At 63.0% G+C, this 15,120-nt stretch overlaps 2 protein-coding genes and 1 long non-coding RNA gene across 5 annotated transcripts; 1 reads left to right on the top strand and 2 right to left on the bottom strand.

Moving 5' to 3' along the window:
- Positions 1 to 11: 11 nt before the first annotated feature.
- Positions 12 to 8,326, bottom strand: PSME1 (proteasome activator subunit 1). 2 transcript variants are annotated; one of them, XM_050919043.1, is made up of 11 exons: positions 8,209 to 8,326; positions 6,970 to 7,002; positions 6,789 to 6,851; positions 6,371 to 6,472; positions 5,951 to 6,005; positions 5,745 to 5,842; positions 4,712 to 4,780; positions 4,565 to 4,632; positions 1,543 to 1,597; positions 1,136 to 1,222; positions 12 to 723 (listed from the first exon to the last, which is right to left on the bottom strand). In XM_050919043.1, the coding sequence occupies exons 1-11, from the start codon at positions 8,245 to 8,247 to the stop codon at positions 643 to 645; spliced, it is 750 nt and encodes a 249-aa protein (XP_050775000.1). In that variant the 5' UTR covers positions 8,248 to 8,326; the 3' UTR covers positions 12 to 642. The 2 variants fall into 2 exon arrangements, with proteins under 2 accessions (XP_050775000.1, XP_050775001.1); XM_050919044.1 differs by having other exon boundaries at positions 5,951 to 6,002.
- Positions 8,327 to 8,487: 161 nt separating this feature from the next.
- LOC127031970 (uncharacterized) lies at positions 8,488 to 9,480 on the top strand. 2 transcript variants are annotated; one of them, XR_007768619.1, is made up of 3 exons: positions 8,488 to 8,570; positions 8,837 to 9,134; positions 9,348 to 9,480. It is a non-coding gene; the product is annotated as an uncharacterized LOC127031970 (long non-coding RNA). The 2 variants fall into 2 exon arrangements; XR_007768618.1 differs by lacking the exon at positions 8,488 to 8,570 and adding an exon at positions 8,724 to 8,781.
- Positions 9,481 to 10,118: 638 nt separating this feature from the next.
- Positions 10,119 to 14,494, bottom strand: FITM1 (fat storage inducing transmembrane protein 1). The gene is made up of 3 exons (XM_050919020.1): positions 14,480 to 14,494; positions 13,536 to 14,432; positions 10,119 to 10,722 (listed from the first exon to the last, which is right to left on the bottom strand). The coding sequence occupies exons 2-3, from the start codon at positions 13,775 to 13,777 to the stop codon at positions 10,119 to 10,121; spliced, it is 846 nt and encodes a 281-aa protein (XP_050774977.1). The 5' UTR covers positions 13,778 to 14,432; positions 14,480 to 14,494.
- Positions 14,495 to 15,120: the final 626 nt, after the last annotated feature.

Raw genomic sequence — 15,120 nt, 5'->3', positions numbered from 1 at the left:
ACTTGGGGCCATTTGCTTTCAATTCGTTCATTTTATTTTATTGCAACTCCTTAAACCGCCAAGACACGCGAGACAAAACTAGTTGCGAAAAGGACAAAATAAGAAATTAAAATGCCAAAAACCTAAATTTGTGGGAGCAAAATCTTCCCTGGGAGGCCGTGGTTGGATTTCTAGTCCCAGGATTTGTTTGGACGTTCGTGGTTTCCATTTCATGACGCTCGTCACACTGAATCTCTCTCGTTTGGCTTTTCTTCATTGGGCCAGGTTGAATTTTTGCCATTTCACGCAGACTTGGGGGCAGAGACTGTTGCCATCAGATCTCGTCCTTTTTTTTTTTTTTTTTAAAGTTCTTAATTTTGTTTGCATCTTTACAATGATTTCACAGTTTTGTTTGGGGCTGTTCAGTTTCCTTTTCTGGCAACACAGTTTCATTTCCTTAATTTCCCAACAACCCCAAACATTTTCCATTTAACAAATTTTTGGCATTTTGTTGCTTTGTGTGTGTGTGTAATTAAAACCAGCCGCGAAACCCCGAAAGCTCTATGTTTCTGATCAGCAGCAGGCAGCGAGACAGGAAGTCCCGCCTTTGCCTCTCTTCCCAACCTGCCCTGCGATCGGTGGAGGCTGGAGGTGAAAGGTCACTCAGTAGATCATGCCCTTGGTTTCGCCCCGCGGCTTCTTGATCTTCTCGAAGTTCTTGACCACGATGTCGTAGAGAATGGCCTGCGGGTGGGAGGAGATGGGGGAGTCGGTCTAGGATTGGGGTGCTGCTGGCTTCTAGGGGTGAGGCTAAATTAGGGGTTCACCTCTGTCCCCCACAATTCCTACCCCAGGGGATCCAGGTCTTCTGGGGTCTATTTAATGTTGGCCTTCAGCCCACACTCCCGAACCCGCTTCCCCCAGAGAAGCCCCCCAACTCGGCTGTCTCTCCCTTCCCCGATGGCTGAGGCTGGGACAGCCTGACAGTGGAATGGGGGTTCAGGGGAGAAGTGGGGGGATGGGGTCACAACACAGAAGAGAAGCTGCCCCCCAGCTATAGTTGGCCCCCCTCCCCGTTCACTGCACTCTCCCAGCTATTCCCCTCAATCCCCCCTGGGCCCAACCCCCTGATTCTCCCCAGCCCCCGCCAACTCACGTAGAGGTTCCGGATTTCCATCACCATCAGCCGGATCTCAGCATATTGCGCCTCGTCCAGTTCGTGCACCAGCTGCCGGTAATCACCCTGCGGGGGGCAGAACGGGGGAAATGAGGGGCCCAGTTTCTCCCCCACCATCCCTGGTGTCCCAGAGCCCCTGCTGGGAAACCCAGGTGTCCAGGCGGCCCCTCTCCGATGCAGTGGGGAACCCTGGTGTCCGGGTGAGCCCCCCGCCCCGCAGTGGAGAACCCTGGCATCCGGACACCCACCCTCCCGCAGAGCAGAGAACCCTGGTGTCCGGGTGCCACCCCTCCCAAGCAATGGAGAACCCTGGCATCTGGGCACCCCCCTCCCGTGCAGCAGGGAACCCAGGTGTCCTGGTGGCTGCACCCATCCCAGACACTCACCACATGAGGATTTTTGGCTGCTTTTGCCACCGCGTCACCTCTTTCGGAAAAATACCTGTCCGGGGTGGGGGAGAATCAGAAGGCAGAGCTGAAGCCCCAAATTGGGGGTGAGGAAGGAAGAGCTGGGGGGGGGTCTCATTGCTGGAGCGGGGCTTGGGGGCAGGCCCCTCCCTCCCCCCCAAGGATAGCCCAATCTCTCCACAGTGTGACCGTCATGAAGTTTTGGGGCAGTGAGAATTTCCTTGTTTTCCACTCTCCCAACTTAACAAAACTGCAGAAAATGTAACATGACCCCCCGGCCCAGTAAAGGATCTGCAGGTAACGAAGCTGGATTTGCATTCAAGCCCTCCCGGCCGCATTCATTTATTTGGCATCGAGCAGCAGTTGGCTTGTTACGTTTCCCTCGGGCGGGGGTGGGGGGGGGAGGCTTTGGTTCTGCAAGATTGAAAACAAAATCAGAAATGCCAAATGTTTAATCTTGAGGGAAAACCAACAACCAGGGGGTTTCAATGTGCACAAATATTGGTCCCTGCAAAGTATTCTGGCTCCTTGTACTGACCTCAAATTCGATTTATAGCACGGAACAGCACGTGCAAAAACATGACGCTTGGAACGACAAACTCAAACCAGGCAGGACTTTGGGTTTCAAACGGAAAGGAGCGTTCGAAAATTCAAATACATCTCAAAGGTTGCAAAGCAAATTTCAAAGACAACGAAATGCCATTTTCAAAATTTTGCAATTTGGAATATGTTGCACTCAGCTGTCACATTTGCTCTCTATTTAAATCCTTCATTAATTCTGCATCAATTCTCTTCCACATTTAAGATTCCCTGAGGGTTTCTTTGGATTAAAAATTGGACAGATAAGATATTTTGTATTTAAATGGTTTTTGCAAACTTTAGTCTTTTGCATTTAACACAATTCCTTGGCGTTAAATGTTCCTCTCTTTTGGCAAGCAGGGCTTTGCATTTTCTATTTGGTTTTGCAGTCTAATCCTCCAGGCAACCAGTACCATTTTGCACTGGGAAATTTCCCCTTCGCTGCTTTTCACAATGTTTTGCTATTTGCATTTATTGCTTTATTTTGGCAAACTAAAATGTTTTGCATTTGACAAAAGTTTTTTGCATTCTGAAAACTATTTTTTTTTGCTAGTTTTCAAGCTTAAATGTTACGTGGAAACTAAGTTTTATTGCATTTAATTTCCCTTGGGGGGGAGGGCAGCAGGATAATTTTGCATTTAACAATTTTTGCATTTACACTTCACAGCTTTTTTAATTGCAAATTCAGTTGCTAATTCCACAAACACACAAACCTGGGCTTAATTTTAGGCCTATTACCCATGATACTAACACCCAGTAGTAAAGTTAAGCACCTGTAAAATAAGTGTTTGTAGGATTGTGGCTTAAAGATTTTGCATGTAACATTTTTTACATTTTTTTTTAAAGTGCAAGAATTTTAATTTCCAATCATGAGGAAATTAACACACAATATTTTTACAATCTTTACATTTGCATTGAACAATTTCTTTTTCCACAGGAACCTTCCCCTTCGCATCCTTCACATTTTGCATTTAACGTTTTTTGCATCTACCGACACTGTGCATTTTAACTTCCTTTTGAAATTACAAAGTATGAAGCCTGCAAAGGAGAGGAAAAATTGTACTGCAAAACTTCTTAGAATAGCAGATAGCAAGGTTGTGAAGTCAAAATAATTGTAACGCACAAATGGTGGCTAAATGCAAAATATTAAGATTGTTTTAAACAGGAGGCAATTTAAAATGCACGTTTTAAGCTTGGGGGGAAAGAAACAGAATGTGAGCTGGTAGAGAGACATTTTTAATGCAAACAAATGTTACAAAATGCAAATTTTATGATTCTGAAACAAAAATTAAATGCAGGAAAATGTTCAAAGGAAATTAGGGAATTTTAATGCACAGAACAGGGGAAGTACTGAGGGGTCAAAATGCCTTTTTGTTTGTTTGCTTTTGCAAATTAAAATTCTTGAATTTAATTCAGAAAACGGCTGGAAAGGGACAGAGGAAACAATTGTTTTGGATAAAACTAAAGGCCAATTTAACTTGGGAAAACAAATATGAAAACATTTCAAATGGACAAATTGTACTTTGCAAACAAAGAGAATTTTAACGGAAAACCCTTTGAAGTGCAAAACTTGAAGGCTGCAGAAACAACCAAGTAAACTCAAATTTGATTTTTAAACGGTTTTTTTTAAATGAAATTGAAGTGGAAATTTTTCAGTTCTCGGAAAAACCAAACCAACCGGCCACCAAAAGTTAAAGGCTGAGAACATTGTTAAATGCAAACGTTCAAATTGTTAAAGAAAACACAACCACCATTGTGCATTTTACACGTTTTTTTGCAACGTTAACGTGTCCCATTTCACAAAGGTTTTGCATTCAGATGTTCTCTGTCTCGTCAATGCTCAGCTTTTTCCCACTGCAGGAAATTATTCGGGCATTAAAATGTCCTTGGTTTCTGATGACCCTAAAACTTTTGCTGTGAACAACCCCCCACCCCCCTTTACATGAACACTTCCTCTCTTTTGCAGCGTCTTACAGAAATGACCAAAATTGGTGTTGTTTTAACTGCTTCCTTTTGGGGCAAGGTGACAAATTTGCATTACAACAAAATGTGGCATTTGAATTCCTGCTTGGAAAAATGACACATTTGCTTTTAACAAGGATTTTGGGCATTTTTTAAATAAATTTCTCGGCACTGGGCAAAGCGTTTTGGGATTTAATTTCCTTGGGGAGTAATAAGTTGTGCTGAATGAAGTTTGTTGCCGTTTTGATTCTTTGCTTTTTGGAACAAAAAATCCAATTTTTCCTTGTAACAGTTTTTGGCATTTAACTCCCTTGGATTTTTCAAGTTCTTTCCCCCACAGCGTTTAACAGTGGGTTTGGCCCTTGAATTTTCTGGGTTCTTGTGGGTGGTTGGTTGATTCTTTGTTTTGCTTTTAACCAAGCTGATGGGACGGGGGGGGTCCCCCCAAGTTGGGACTCACTTGGAGATCTGGGTCTGAAATCCTTCCAGCTTCGTCCGCAAGGCCGTCATCAGCTCAAACACCTTCTCCTGGGGAGGGGGAGAGGGGGGCTAATGAGCCGGGTGGGTGGGCAAAGGGGGGGCATGTTGGAGAATGGGGGACGCTCACCTGGACTGCGACCCCAAAATTGTTGCCGTCTTCGATACGGGGCACCTGGAGTTGAACCCAGACGGAGACCTGGGGAGGAGAGAGAGAATGAGTGTGTCCTGCTGCCCCCTTGGAGGGGATGGGACCTGCTGGGTGTGTTACCCAGCGGTGTGGTGCATCCTCTTGTGATGTGTGCACAGGGCGTGAGCGACGGGCCTGGTGCATGTTGCACAGTGGCCAGGCTGGGGCCGTGTTGTGTGCACGAGGGGCGAGCGTCGTGCAGGGGGCCGTTGCCTGGTGGCCTGGCTGGGGCTGTGGTGTGCGCATGGGGGGCGAGTGTCATGCAGGGTGCGTGTTGCACGGTGGTCTGGCCGGGGCCGTGTTGTGCGCACGGGGGAAGGGCGTCGTGCAGGGTGCGTGTTGCACGGTGGCCTGGCCGGGGCCGGGTTGTGCGCACGGGGGAAGGGCGTCGTGCAGGGTGCGTGTTGTACGGCGGCCTGGCCGGGGCCGGGTTGTGCGCACGGGGGAAGGGCGTCGTGCAGGGTGCGTGTTGCACGGCGGCCTGGCCGGGGCCGGGTTGTGCGCACGGGGGAAGGGCGTCGTGCAGGGTGCGTGTTGCACGGCGGCCTGGCCGGGGCCGGGTTGTGCGCACGGGGGAAGGGCGTCGTGCAGGGTGCGTGTTGCACGGCGGCCTGGCCGGGGCCGTGTTGTGCGCACGGGGGAAGGGCGTCGTGCAGGGTGCGTGTTGCACGGCGGCCTGGCCGGGGCCGTGTTGTGCGCACGGGGGAAGGGCGTCGTGCAGGGTGCGTGTTGCACGGCGGCCTGGCCGGGGCCGTGTTGTGCGCACGGGGGAAGGGCGTCGTGCAGGGTGCGTGTTGCACGGCGGCCTGGCCGGGGCCGTGTTGTGCGCACGGGGGAAGGGCGTCGTGCAGGGTGCGTGTTGCACGGCGGCCTGGCCGGGGCCGTGTTGTGCGCACGGGGGAAGGGCGTCGTGCAGGGTGCGTGTTGCACGGTGGCCTGGCCAGGTCCTGTTGTGGCTCCGTCTCACACTCACCAGCCCCACATCCTCCTTGGCGCCCTGAATCTCGGCTTTCACCTGGCTCACCAGCCCCACAACTGTCTCGTTGCTGCTCACGGGCCCACAGGGGGGCGCTGGGGAGAGACAGACAAACGAGGGGTCAGACCCCCAGAAGCAGCGGGGGGCACAGGCCCAACCCTCGTCAATGGAGGCCCCCCCTCAGATCTGGGTCCCCCACTCACCTTTATCCTCCTCCTCTGACTTCTTCTCGTCTTTTTTCTCTTCCTTCTCTTCCTTCTGCCCCGGAGGAGAAGGACAGGGAGAACATGGGGGTGTAGGGCAGAACTCCCAGCCCCCCCAGCACCCTCCTTCCCTGAGGGGTGATGGAGCTGTAGAACCCCCCCCCCCCGCACCCTTCTAACGTCCCCCCGGCTGCGGAAGAACCGAATGTGAAAATGGGGGTGAAGGAGGTAAAGATCCCCCGAATTCTCCCCCACCCGGTGAAGCCCCCAAAAGAAGAGTGAGAAAATGGGGGTGCAGGGAGGGGGAGAGCCCCAGATCTGCCCCATGGGTTTGTGGGGCCCTCATGACCCAACTCCCCCCTATTCTCATGCCTGGGGGGCGTGTTGGGCTCCCCCCGATATTGGGGTCCCCCAGCTCACCTTGCGGCGCTCGGCTTTCGCCTTCTCCTTGGCGGGGTCGGGGATGGGGATGTCGAGCGGGGCCCGCAGGGACTCAAGGTCCCCCACGTTCAGCGCCGGGTCCTGGGGGTACGGAGAGGCGTGAGCAGCTGGGCCCCCCAGAGGGACCTTTCACCCCTGCCCCAACTCCCCTCTCCTAGCCCCCCCCTTCCCCGCAGCCACCAACCCTGTTCCCAGCCCCCCAATCCCCTTCCAGCCCCCACATTCCCCCAAACCCTCCTGCCTCTGCCCCCAAATCTGCCTCCCACCCTCTGCCCCCCAAAACCCTCTAACGTCCCTCCCCCCTCCCAGCCTCCTGACGATCCCCTTAAATCCCCCCATCCTGTGTCCCAGGCAAACCCACATCCCGCCTCCCACCCCCTCCCTGCCCCCCAAATACCTTGAGGAAAGCATCCAGCTGAGTTATCTTGCTGGGGAACCGGGTCCCAACCAGCGCTTCAGCCTGGGGGGAGGGGGAAGAGGTCAGTATGGGGGGGCACTGCTGGGGGGAAGCTCACAGCCCTCGTCCCCTCCTCCCACTGGCTGGGGGCACTGCTGGGGAGAAGCTCGCAGCGTCTCACCTGGGCGCAGAGCTGGGTCCGAAAGGAATCCACCTGCGGGGGAAAGAAATTTAGGGGGGGGGTCAAATGTCCCAGCAGGACGCTCCCTCCGCGTCTCCCCCACCCCGGCTCTCTGCCAGCCCCCCGCAAGCCTGGGCTCTCTGCCAGCCCCCGCCCCGGGCACCCCGCCAGCCCCTGACACCCGATCCCCCCGGCCACCTGCCTGGCCCTGCCCTGTCTGCACTGGTGATGGGGCATGAAGGGGCCCTTCCCCCCCTCCCAGCCTGGGAACCGACTGCCCCATGGAAACTTCCCCATGGAGGGTCACCGCACTGCCCCCTGGGGGGGGATGGGCAGGGCCCAGGCTTGGAGATGGACATAGACCCCCTCATCTACCCCCAGCTGAACCCCAAACTCCCCAGGCAGCCCCCCCATCCAGCCCCCCTCCCTTCCCCCGAGCCACCCCCAGCTCCCCCTCCCTGCTCCCCCAAACCCCATCCCAGCACCCCCCTTCCCCGAGTCCCCCGGCCCAGCTCACCCTCATCCCAGCATCCCTCCTTCCCCCGAGCCCCCCCAGCCCAGCTCCCCCTCCCTGCTCCCCAAACCCCTATCCCAGCACCCCCTCCCTTCCCCATAACCCCTATCCCAGCACCTCCTTCCCCCAAGCACCCCAGCAGCCCTTCCTCCGAGCCCCCAGTCCACTCCTCCTTCCAAGCCCCCACCCTAGCTCCCCCTCCCTGAACCCCTATCCCAGCACCCCCTTCCCCAAGCCCCCCAGCCCCGCTCCCCCTCACCCCCAGACACCCAGTCCTGCTCCCCCTTCTCCCGAGCCCCCACCCCAGCTCCCCTCTTCCCCCGTGCCCCTAGCCCTACTCCCCCTTCCCGAGCCCCCACCCCAGCTCCTCCTCCCTGCTCCCCAAATCCCCATCCCAGCACCCCTCTTCCTCCGAGCCCCCCCAGCCCAACTGCCCCTCCCTGTTCCCCAAACCCCCCTCTAGCACCCCCTCCTTTCCCCCGAGCCCCCACCCCAGCTCCCCTCTTCCCCCGTGCCCCTAGTCCTACTCCCCCCAGCATCCCTTCCCTGCTCCCCAAATCCCCATCCCAGCACCCCCCTTCCAGCCCCCCGAACCCTCCAGTCCTCCCCTCCCTGCACCCCTCGGCCCCACTCCCTCTCCGTGTCCGCCAACCCCCCCACCAGGCCCCACATAAATCTGCTCCCGCCCCGCCCCGCATTTCCCCAGCCACGTCCCCCCCGCTCACCTGGGCCTCGGCCTTGGGGCTGATCCGCAGCGCAGCCATGGGGGGGTCGCTGGGGGGTGCGTGACGGAGCTGGGGGGGCCCGAGGCGCGTGGCGGGGGGGGATGATGTAGCGAGTTGAGAAGTAAAAACGAAAGTGACGGAGCCGCGGGGGAAGTCCCGGCCGAGGGGGCGGGGGCGAGTCCGAGCTGCGAGCTTCCCGCAGCAGTGCCCCAACGGTGGTGGCGTGGGGCGGGTTGCGAACTTCCCCCCGCAGTGTCCCCAGCGGGAATGTGGCTGAGCTGCGAGCTTCCCACAACAGTGGTCCATGTGGGAGGGATGTCCGGGCTGTGAGCTTCTCCCAGCAGTGCCCCCAAGGGGGCAGGGTGTGTGGGTCCGGGCTGTGACCTTCTCCCAGCAGTGTCCCCAGGGGGCAGGGTGTGTGGGTCCGGGCTGTGACCTTCTCCCAGCAGTGTCCCCAGGGGGCAGGGTGTGTGGGTCTGCGCTGTGAGCTTCTCCCAGCAGTGTCCCCAAGGGGGCAGGGTGTGTGGGTCCCGGGCTGTGAGCTTCTCCCAGCAGTGCCCCCAAGGGGGCAGGGTTTGTGGGTCCGGGGTGTGAGCTTCTCCCAGCAGTGCCCCCCAAGGGGGCAGAGTGTGTGGGTCTGGGCTGTGAGCTTCTCCCAGCAGTGCCCCCAAGGGGCCAGGGTGTGTGGGTCTGGGCTGTGAGCTTCTCCCAGCAGTGCCCCCAAGGGGCCAGGGTGTGTGGGTCTGGGCTGTGAGCTTCTCCCAGCAGTGCCGCCAGGGGGGCAGGGTATGTGGGTCCGGGCTGTGAGCTTCTCCCAGCAGTGCCCCCAAGGGGGCAGGGTGTCTGGGTCCGGGCTGTGAGCTTCTCCCAGCAGTGCCTCCAAGGGGGCAGGGTGTGTGGGTCCGGGCTGTGAGCTTCTCCCAGCAGTGTCCCCAAGGGGCCAGGGAGTCTGGGTCCGGGCTGTGAGCTTCTCCCAGCAGTGCCCCCAAGGGGACAGGGTGTGTGGGTCTGGGCTGTGAGCTTCTCCCAGCAGTGCCCCCAAGGGGGGCAGGGTGTGTGGGTCTGGGCTGTGAGCTTCTCCCAGCAGTGCCCCCAAGGGGGAGGGTGTGTGGGTCTGGGCTGTGAGCTTCTCCCAGCAGTGCCCCCAAGGGGGCAGGGTGTGTGGGTCTGGGCTGTGAGCTTCTCCCAGCAGTGCCGCGAGTGGGGGAAGGGGGTCCAGGCTGCGAGAGCTTTCCCCCAGTGGGCAGGTTATGTGGGTCCCAGCTGCAAGCTCCCCCCCCCCCGCCAGGGGGTGCGGGTGTCTGGGCTGCAAGCTTCCCCCCATGACCCCAGGGTGGGGGCGTCTGGACTGCAGCCCCCCCCCGCAATACCCCCAGCTATGGGGTGGGGTTGCTGGGCTGGGAGCTCAGATCAGTGCCTGGGGGGAGGGAGGACTCCAATGCTGCGAGCTTCCCTCCAGCAGTGCCCCCACCCTCAGCTAATCCCCCCGACTGCCTGGGTCACCCCCCCAGCCCCAGCCCCCCCAATAAACCACAGCACCAGGACAGGCTTCACCCCACTGAGGGCAGGCGGCCATGTTTTATTTGGGCCCCGGACACCTGGGTCCCCATGTCATTCGCTCCATGCTAGGAATCCCCCCCTCCCGATGCCTGGGGCCCCATCCTTGAATTAACCCCCCAAGTCTTCCTGCCCCCAAAAGGAAGGGGGTGGGGGGGGCTCCATTTCTCCTTGGACACCTGGGTTCCCCTCCCACGCCAATACCCTCCAACTCCCGGACGCCTGGCCCCGCCCAATCATTACCCCCCAGCCCCCCTTTCCCTCAGGAGGGGGCAGCAGCCCCTTGCGAGGGTGGGGGGAGGGGTCCTGGGGCTGCTCCCTCCCCCACGGCCGGGCCAGGACGCCTGGGTCCCTCAGGCGCGCGGCTCGCCCTTGGGGAAGAGGCCGGGGCCCGGGCGGCCCGGGGACCAGCGGGCGCGGTACCAGCCCCGGTAGGTGAGGTGCCAGGCCAGGGTGCCCGCGGCGGCGCCCCCCAGCTGCGGCCCGTAGGCCGGGCCGTACACGGCGCCGCCCAGCAGCAGCAGGTTCCACAGGCCCAGCAGCAGCACGTTGAGCAGGAAGACGAGGCGCAGCGCGGCGCCGGCCGGGTGGCCGCGGGCCAGGTAGCGGCGGAAGACGGCCAGCTCCTCGGCCAGCAGCAGGCAGCAGAAGGTCAGCAGGAAGGCGGCCCGCGACGGCAGGTAGCCGCGCCAGCGGTGCCCGGCCGCCAGGCAGCCCGGCCGCTCGGCCAGCGGGGGCAGCAGCGTGCCGGCCGGCAGCGCCGCGTAGCAATAGCCCGTCAGCTCCTCCAGCAGCCCGAAGGCGGCGGCGGCGGCCAGCTGCAGCGCCGAGCCCACGGCCAGCCGGGCCAGCGGCCGCAGCGCCGCCAGCGCCCGCCCCGTCGCCCCGTAGCTCACCAGCAGCGTGAAGCCGCCCGCCAGCACGCAGGTCCAGCCCCAGGCCGAGGCCACGAAGGTGCTGCGGGGAGAGGGGGCACGTTAGGGGGGGCACAGGCCTCCCAGCCCCCCCCGGTCCCTCCCAGCCCCACATGTCCTGGGCCTCCGTCCCAGCCCTACAGCAGCCAAGGGCCTCCCTGCCTGGCCCCCCGGTCCCTCCCAGCCCCACATGTTCTGGGCCTCCCTGTCCCAGCCCCACAGCAGCCAAGGGCCTCCCTGCCTGGCCCCCCGGTCCCTCCCAGGCCCACATGTCCTGGGCCTCCCTGTCCCAGCCCCACACCAGCCAAGGGCCTCCCTGCCTGGCCCCCCGGCCCCCCCCCAGCCCCACATGTCCTGGGCCTCCCTGTCCCAGCCCCACGGCAGCCAAGGGTCTCCCTGCCTGGCCCCCCGGCCCCAAACCAGCCCCCCCCCCAGCCCCACATGTCCTGGGCCTCCCTGTCCCAGCCCCACGCCAGCCAAGGGTCTCCCTGCCTGGCCCCCCGGCCCCATACCAGCCCCCCCCAGCCCCACATGTCCTGGGCCTCCCTGTCCCAGCCCCACACCAGCCAAGGGCCTCCCTGCCTGGCCCCCCGGTCCCTCCCAGACCCACATGTCCTGGGCCTCCCTGTCCCAGCCCCACACCAGCCAAGGGCCTCCCTTGCCTGGCCCCCCGGTCCCATACCAGCCCCCCCAGCCCCACATGTCCTGGGCCTCCCTGTCCCAGCCCCACGCCAGCCAAGGGTCCTCCCTTGCCTGGCACCCCGGTCCCTCCCAGGCCCACATGTCCTGGGCCTCCCTGTCCCAGCCCCACACCAGCCAAGGGCCTCCCTTGCCTGGCCCCCCGGTCCCTCCCAGCCCCACATGTCCTGGGCCTCCCTGTCCCAGCCCCACGCCAGCCAAGGGTCTCCTTGCCTGGCCCCCCAGCCCCATACCAGCCCCCCCCAGCCCCACATGTCCTGGGCCTCCCTGTCCCAGCCCCACGCCAGCCAGGGGCCTCCCTGCCTGGCCCCCCGGTCCCTCCCAGGCCCACATGTCCTGGGCCTCCCTGTCCCAGCCCCACGCCAGCCAAGGGTCTCCCTGCCTGGCCCCCCGGTCCCTCCCAGCCCCACATGTCCTGGGCCTCCCTGTCCCAGCCCCACGCCAGCCAAGGGCCTCCCTGCCTGGCCCCCCAGCCCCACATGTCCTGGGCCTCCCTGTCCCAGCCCCACAGCAGCCAAGGGTCTCCCTGCCTGGCCCCCCGGTCCCTCCCAGCCCCACATGTCCTGGGCCTCCCTGTCCCAGCCCCACAGCAGCCAAGGGCCTCCCTGCCTGGCCCCCCGGTCCCTCCCAGGCCCACATGTCCTGGGCCTCCCTGTCCCAGCCCCACACCAGCCAAGGGCCTCCCTGCCTGGCCCCCCGGCCCCCCCCAGCCCCACATGTCCTGGGCCTCCCTGTCCCAGCCCCACGGCAGCCAAGGGTCTCCCTGCCTGGCCCCCCGGCCCCAAACCAGCCCCCCCCCAGCCCCACATGTCCTGGGTCTCCCTGTCCCAGCCCCACACCAGCCAAGGGTCTCCCTGCCTGGCCCCCCGGCCCCACACCGGCCCCCCCCATCCCCACATGTCCTGGGTCTCCCTGTCCCAGCCCCACACCAGCCAAGGGCCTCCCTGCCTGGCCCCCCGGCCCCCCTCCATCCCCCCCCATCCCCACATGTCCTGGGTCTCCCTGTCCCAGCCCCACGCCAGCCAAGGGTCTCCCTGCCTGGCCCCCCAGTCCCTTCCAGCCCCACATGTCCTGGGCCTCCCTGTCCCAGCCCCACGCCAGCCAAGGGCCTCCCTGCCTGGCCCCCCAGCCCCACACCAGCCCCTCCCCAGCCCCACACCAGCCCCACATGTCCTGGGTCTCCCTGTCCCAGCCCCACGCCAGCCAAGGGTCTCCCTGCCTGGCCCCCCGGTCCCTCCCAGCCCCCCCCCAGCCCCATATGTCCTGGGCCTCCCTGTCCCAGCCCCACGCCAGCCAAGGGTCTCCCTGCCTGGCCCCCCGGTCCCTCCCAGGCCCACATGTCCTGGGCCTCCCTGTCCCAGCCCCACACCAGCCAAGGGCCTCCCTGCCTGGCCCCCCGGCCCCCCCCAGCCCCACATGTCCTGGGCCTCCCTGTCCCAGCCCCACGCCAGCCAAGGGTCTCCCTGCCTGGCCCCCCAGTCCCTCCCAGCCCCACATGTCCTGGGCCTCCCTGTCCCAGCCCCACGCCAGCCAAGGGTCTCCCTGCTTGGCCCCCCGGTCCCTCCCAGCCCCCCCCAGCCCCATATGTCCTGGGTCTCCCTGTCCCAGCCCCACGCCAGCCAAGGGCCTCCCTGCCTGGCCCCCCGGCCCCACACTAGCCCCTGCCCGGTCCCCCTCTCCCAGCCCCACGCGTCTTGGGCCTCTCTCTCCCAGCCCCACGCCAGCCAAGGGTCTCCCTGCCTGGCACCCCAGCCCCTGCCCAGTCCCCCCCCAGCCCCATGCATCCTGGGCCTCCCTGTCCCAGCCCCACGCCAGGCAAGGGTCTCCCTGCCTGGCCCCCCCAGCCCCACACCAGCCCCTGCCCAGTCCCCCCCAGCCCCACACATCCTGGGCCCCACTTCCCCATACCCCTCCCAGCCCCATGCATCCTGGGCCACCCTGTCCCCCCACCTGTCCCCTTCCCAGCCCCATGCCAGCCAAGGGCCTCCCTGCTTGGTCCCCCCTGGCTCCATGAGTCCTGGGCCCCATTGCCCCGTCCCCCCCAGGTGCCCCTCCCAGACCTGCGCCACCCCTGGGACTCCCTGTCCTGCCCCAGTCTCCTCTCTGCCCGGCCCCCCACCCGGAGAGCCCCGACGGCCCCCCTGCCCCCCGGCTCACCGGCTGAAGTAGTTGCGCTGGTTGGCGAGGATGGCGTGGGGGTCGGCCAGGGGGTGCAGCAGGGGCCCCAGCACCACGGCCCCCGCCAGCCAGGCGTGATACACCCGCCGCAGCCAGGGGGCGCCCAGCAGCCAGGCGCAGCGCTCGCTGCACAGGAAGACCAGGCCCCGGGCTAGGGCCAGCGCCCAGCCGGCCACGGTGGCCAGCAGGGCGAGGGGCAGGCGGCCCCCGCTCCCGGCCATGGCCTCCCCCACCAGTGACGCGCGGCGACAGCTGAGCCCGGGCGCCCCCCCCAAGGACGCAGCCTGAGGAATGGCGAGAGCTTTATTGACAGACAGCAGGTGGCACAGACAGAATCCCCCCCACTTCCCTAGTGCGGGGCCCCCTTCCCAGAATGGGGGGGCTGCACCCCACCGGGCACCCCTGCACCTTCACCCCACCAGCCCTGCAGGGGATGCCCCCCAGGGGACCCCAGATCCCCCCCCCCAGCTGGCCAAGGGATGCCAGGGCAGCAGAGAACAAGTCATGAAGATGGGATGGGGGCCTCCAGCCAGGCTCCCCCACAGTTAGGGGGGCAGCGCGATTCCTGCTGGAAGTCCCCCAATGCTGAGCCCAGATGCCCCTCTGGGGGGTACAGGCCCCATCTGGCATGTGGGGGGAAAGGCCCCGTGCCACCCTGAGCAGCCAGTCCCTGCCCTGGGACTGGATCAGGCCCCGCACCCCCTAGAGGGGACAGGCCCTGCGCCCCATTCCCTGCCCCCCACCCCCTACCCTGAGCCAGCAAGTCCCTGCCCTGGGACTGGATCAGGCCCCGTGCCCCATTCCCTGCCCCCCAGCCCCCACCCCGAGCCAGCATGTCCCTGCCCTGGGACTGGATCAGGCCCCGTGCCCCATTCCCTGCCCCCCAGCCTGCACCCCGAGCCAGCATGTCCCTGCCCTGGGACTGGATCAGGCCCCGTGCCCCATTCCCTGCCCCCCAGCCCCCACCCTGAGCAGCCAGTCTCTGCCCTGGGGCTGGATCAGGCTCCATGCTCCATTCCCTGCCTCCCTGAGCCAGCCAGTCTCTGCCCTGGGGCTGGATCAGGCCCCACGCCCCATTCCCTGCCCCCCTGAGCCAGCAAGTCTCTGCCCTGGGGCTGGATCAGGCCCCACGCCCCATTCCCTGCCCCCCTGAGCCAGCAAGTCCCTGCCCTGGGAGTGGATCAGGCCCCGCGCCCCCTACAGGGGACAGGCCCCACGCCTTATTCCCTGCCTCCTACCCCGAGCCAGCTAGTTCCTGCCCTGGGGCTGGGTCAGAGCCAGCGCCCCCTAGGGGGGACAGGCCCCACGCACCATTCCCTGCCCCCCTGAGCCAGCCAGTCTCTGCCCTGGGGCTGGGTCAGAGCCAGCGCCCCCTAGGGGGGACAGGCCCCACGCACCATTCCCTGCCCCCCTGAGCCAGCCAGTCTCTACCCTGAGGCTGGATCAGGGCCTGTGCCCCATTCCCTGCCCCCCACCCCAAGCCAGCCAGTCCCTGCCCTGGGGCTGGGTCAGAGCCAGCACCCCCTAGGGGGGACAGGCCCCACACACCATTCCCTGCCCCCCT

The sequence above is a fragment of the Gopherus flavomarginatus genome, chromosome 11 (assembly GCF_025201925.1).
Source record: "Gopherus flavomarginatus isolate rGopFla2 chromosome 11, rGopFla2.mat.asm, whole genome shotgun sequence".
Taxonomy (NCBI): domain Eukaryota; kingdom Metazoa; phylum Chordata; order Testudines; family Testudinidae; genus Gopherus; species Gopherus flavomarginatus.
The sequence above is the reverse complement of the archived record's forward strand: the minus strand, read 5'-3'. Positions and strand labels throughout refer to the sequence as shown.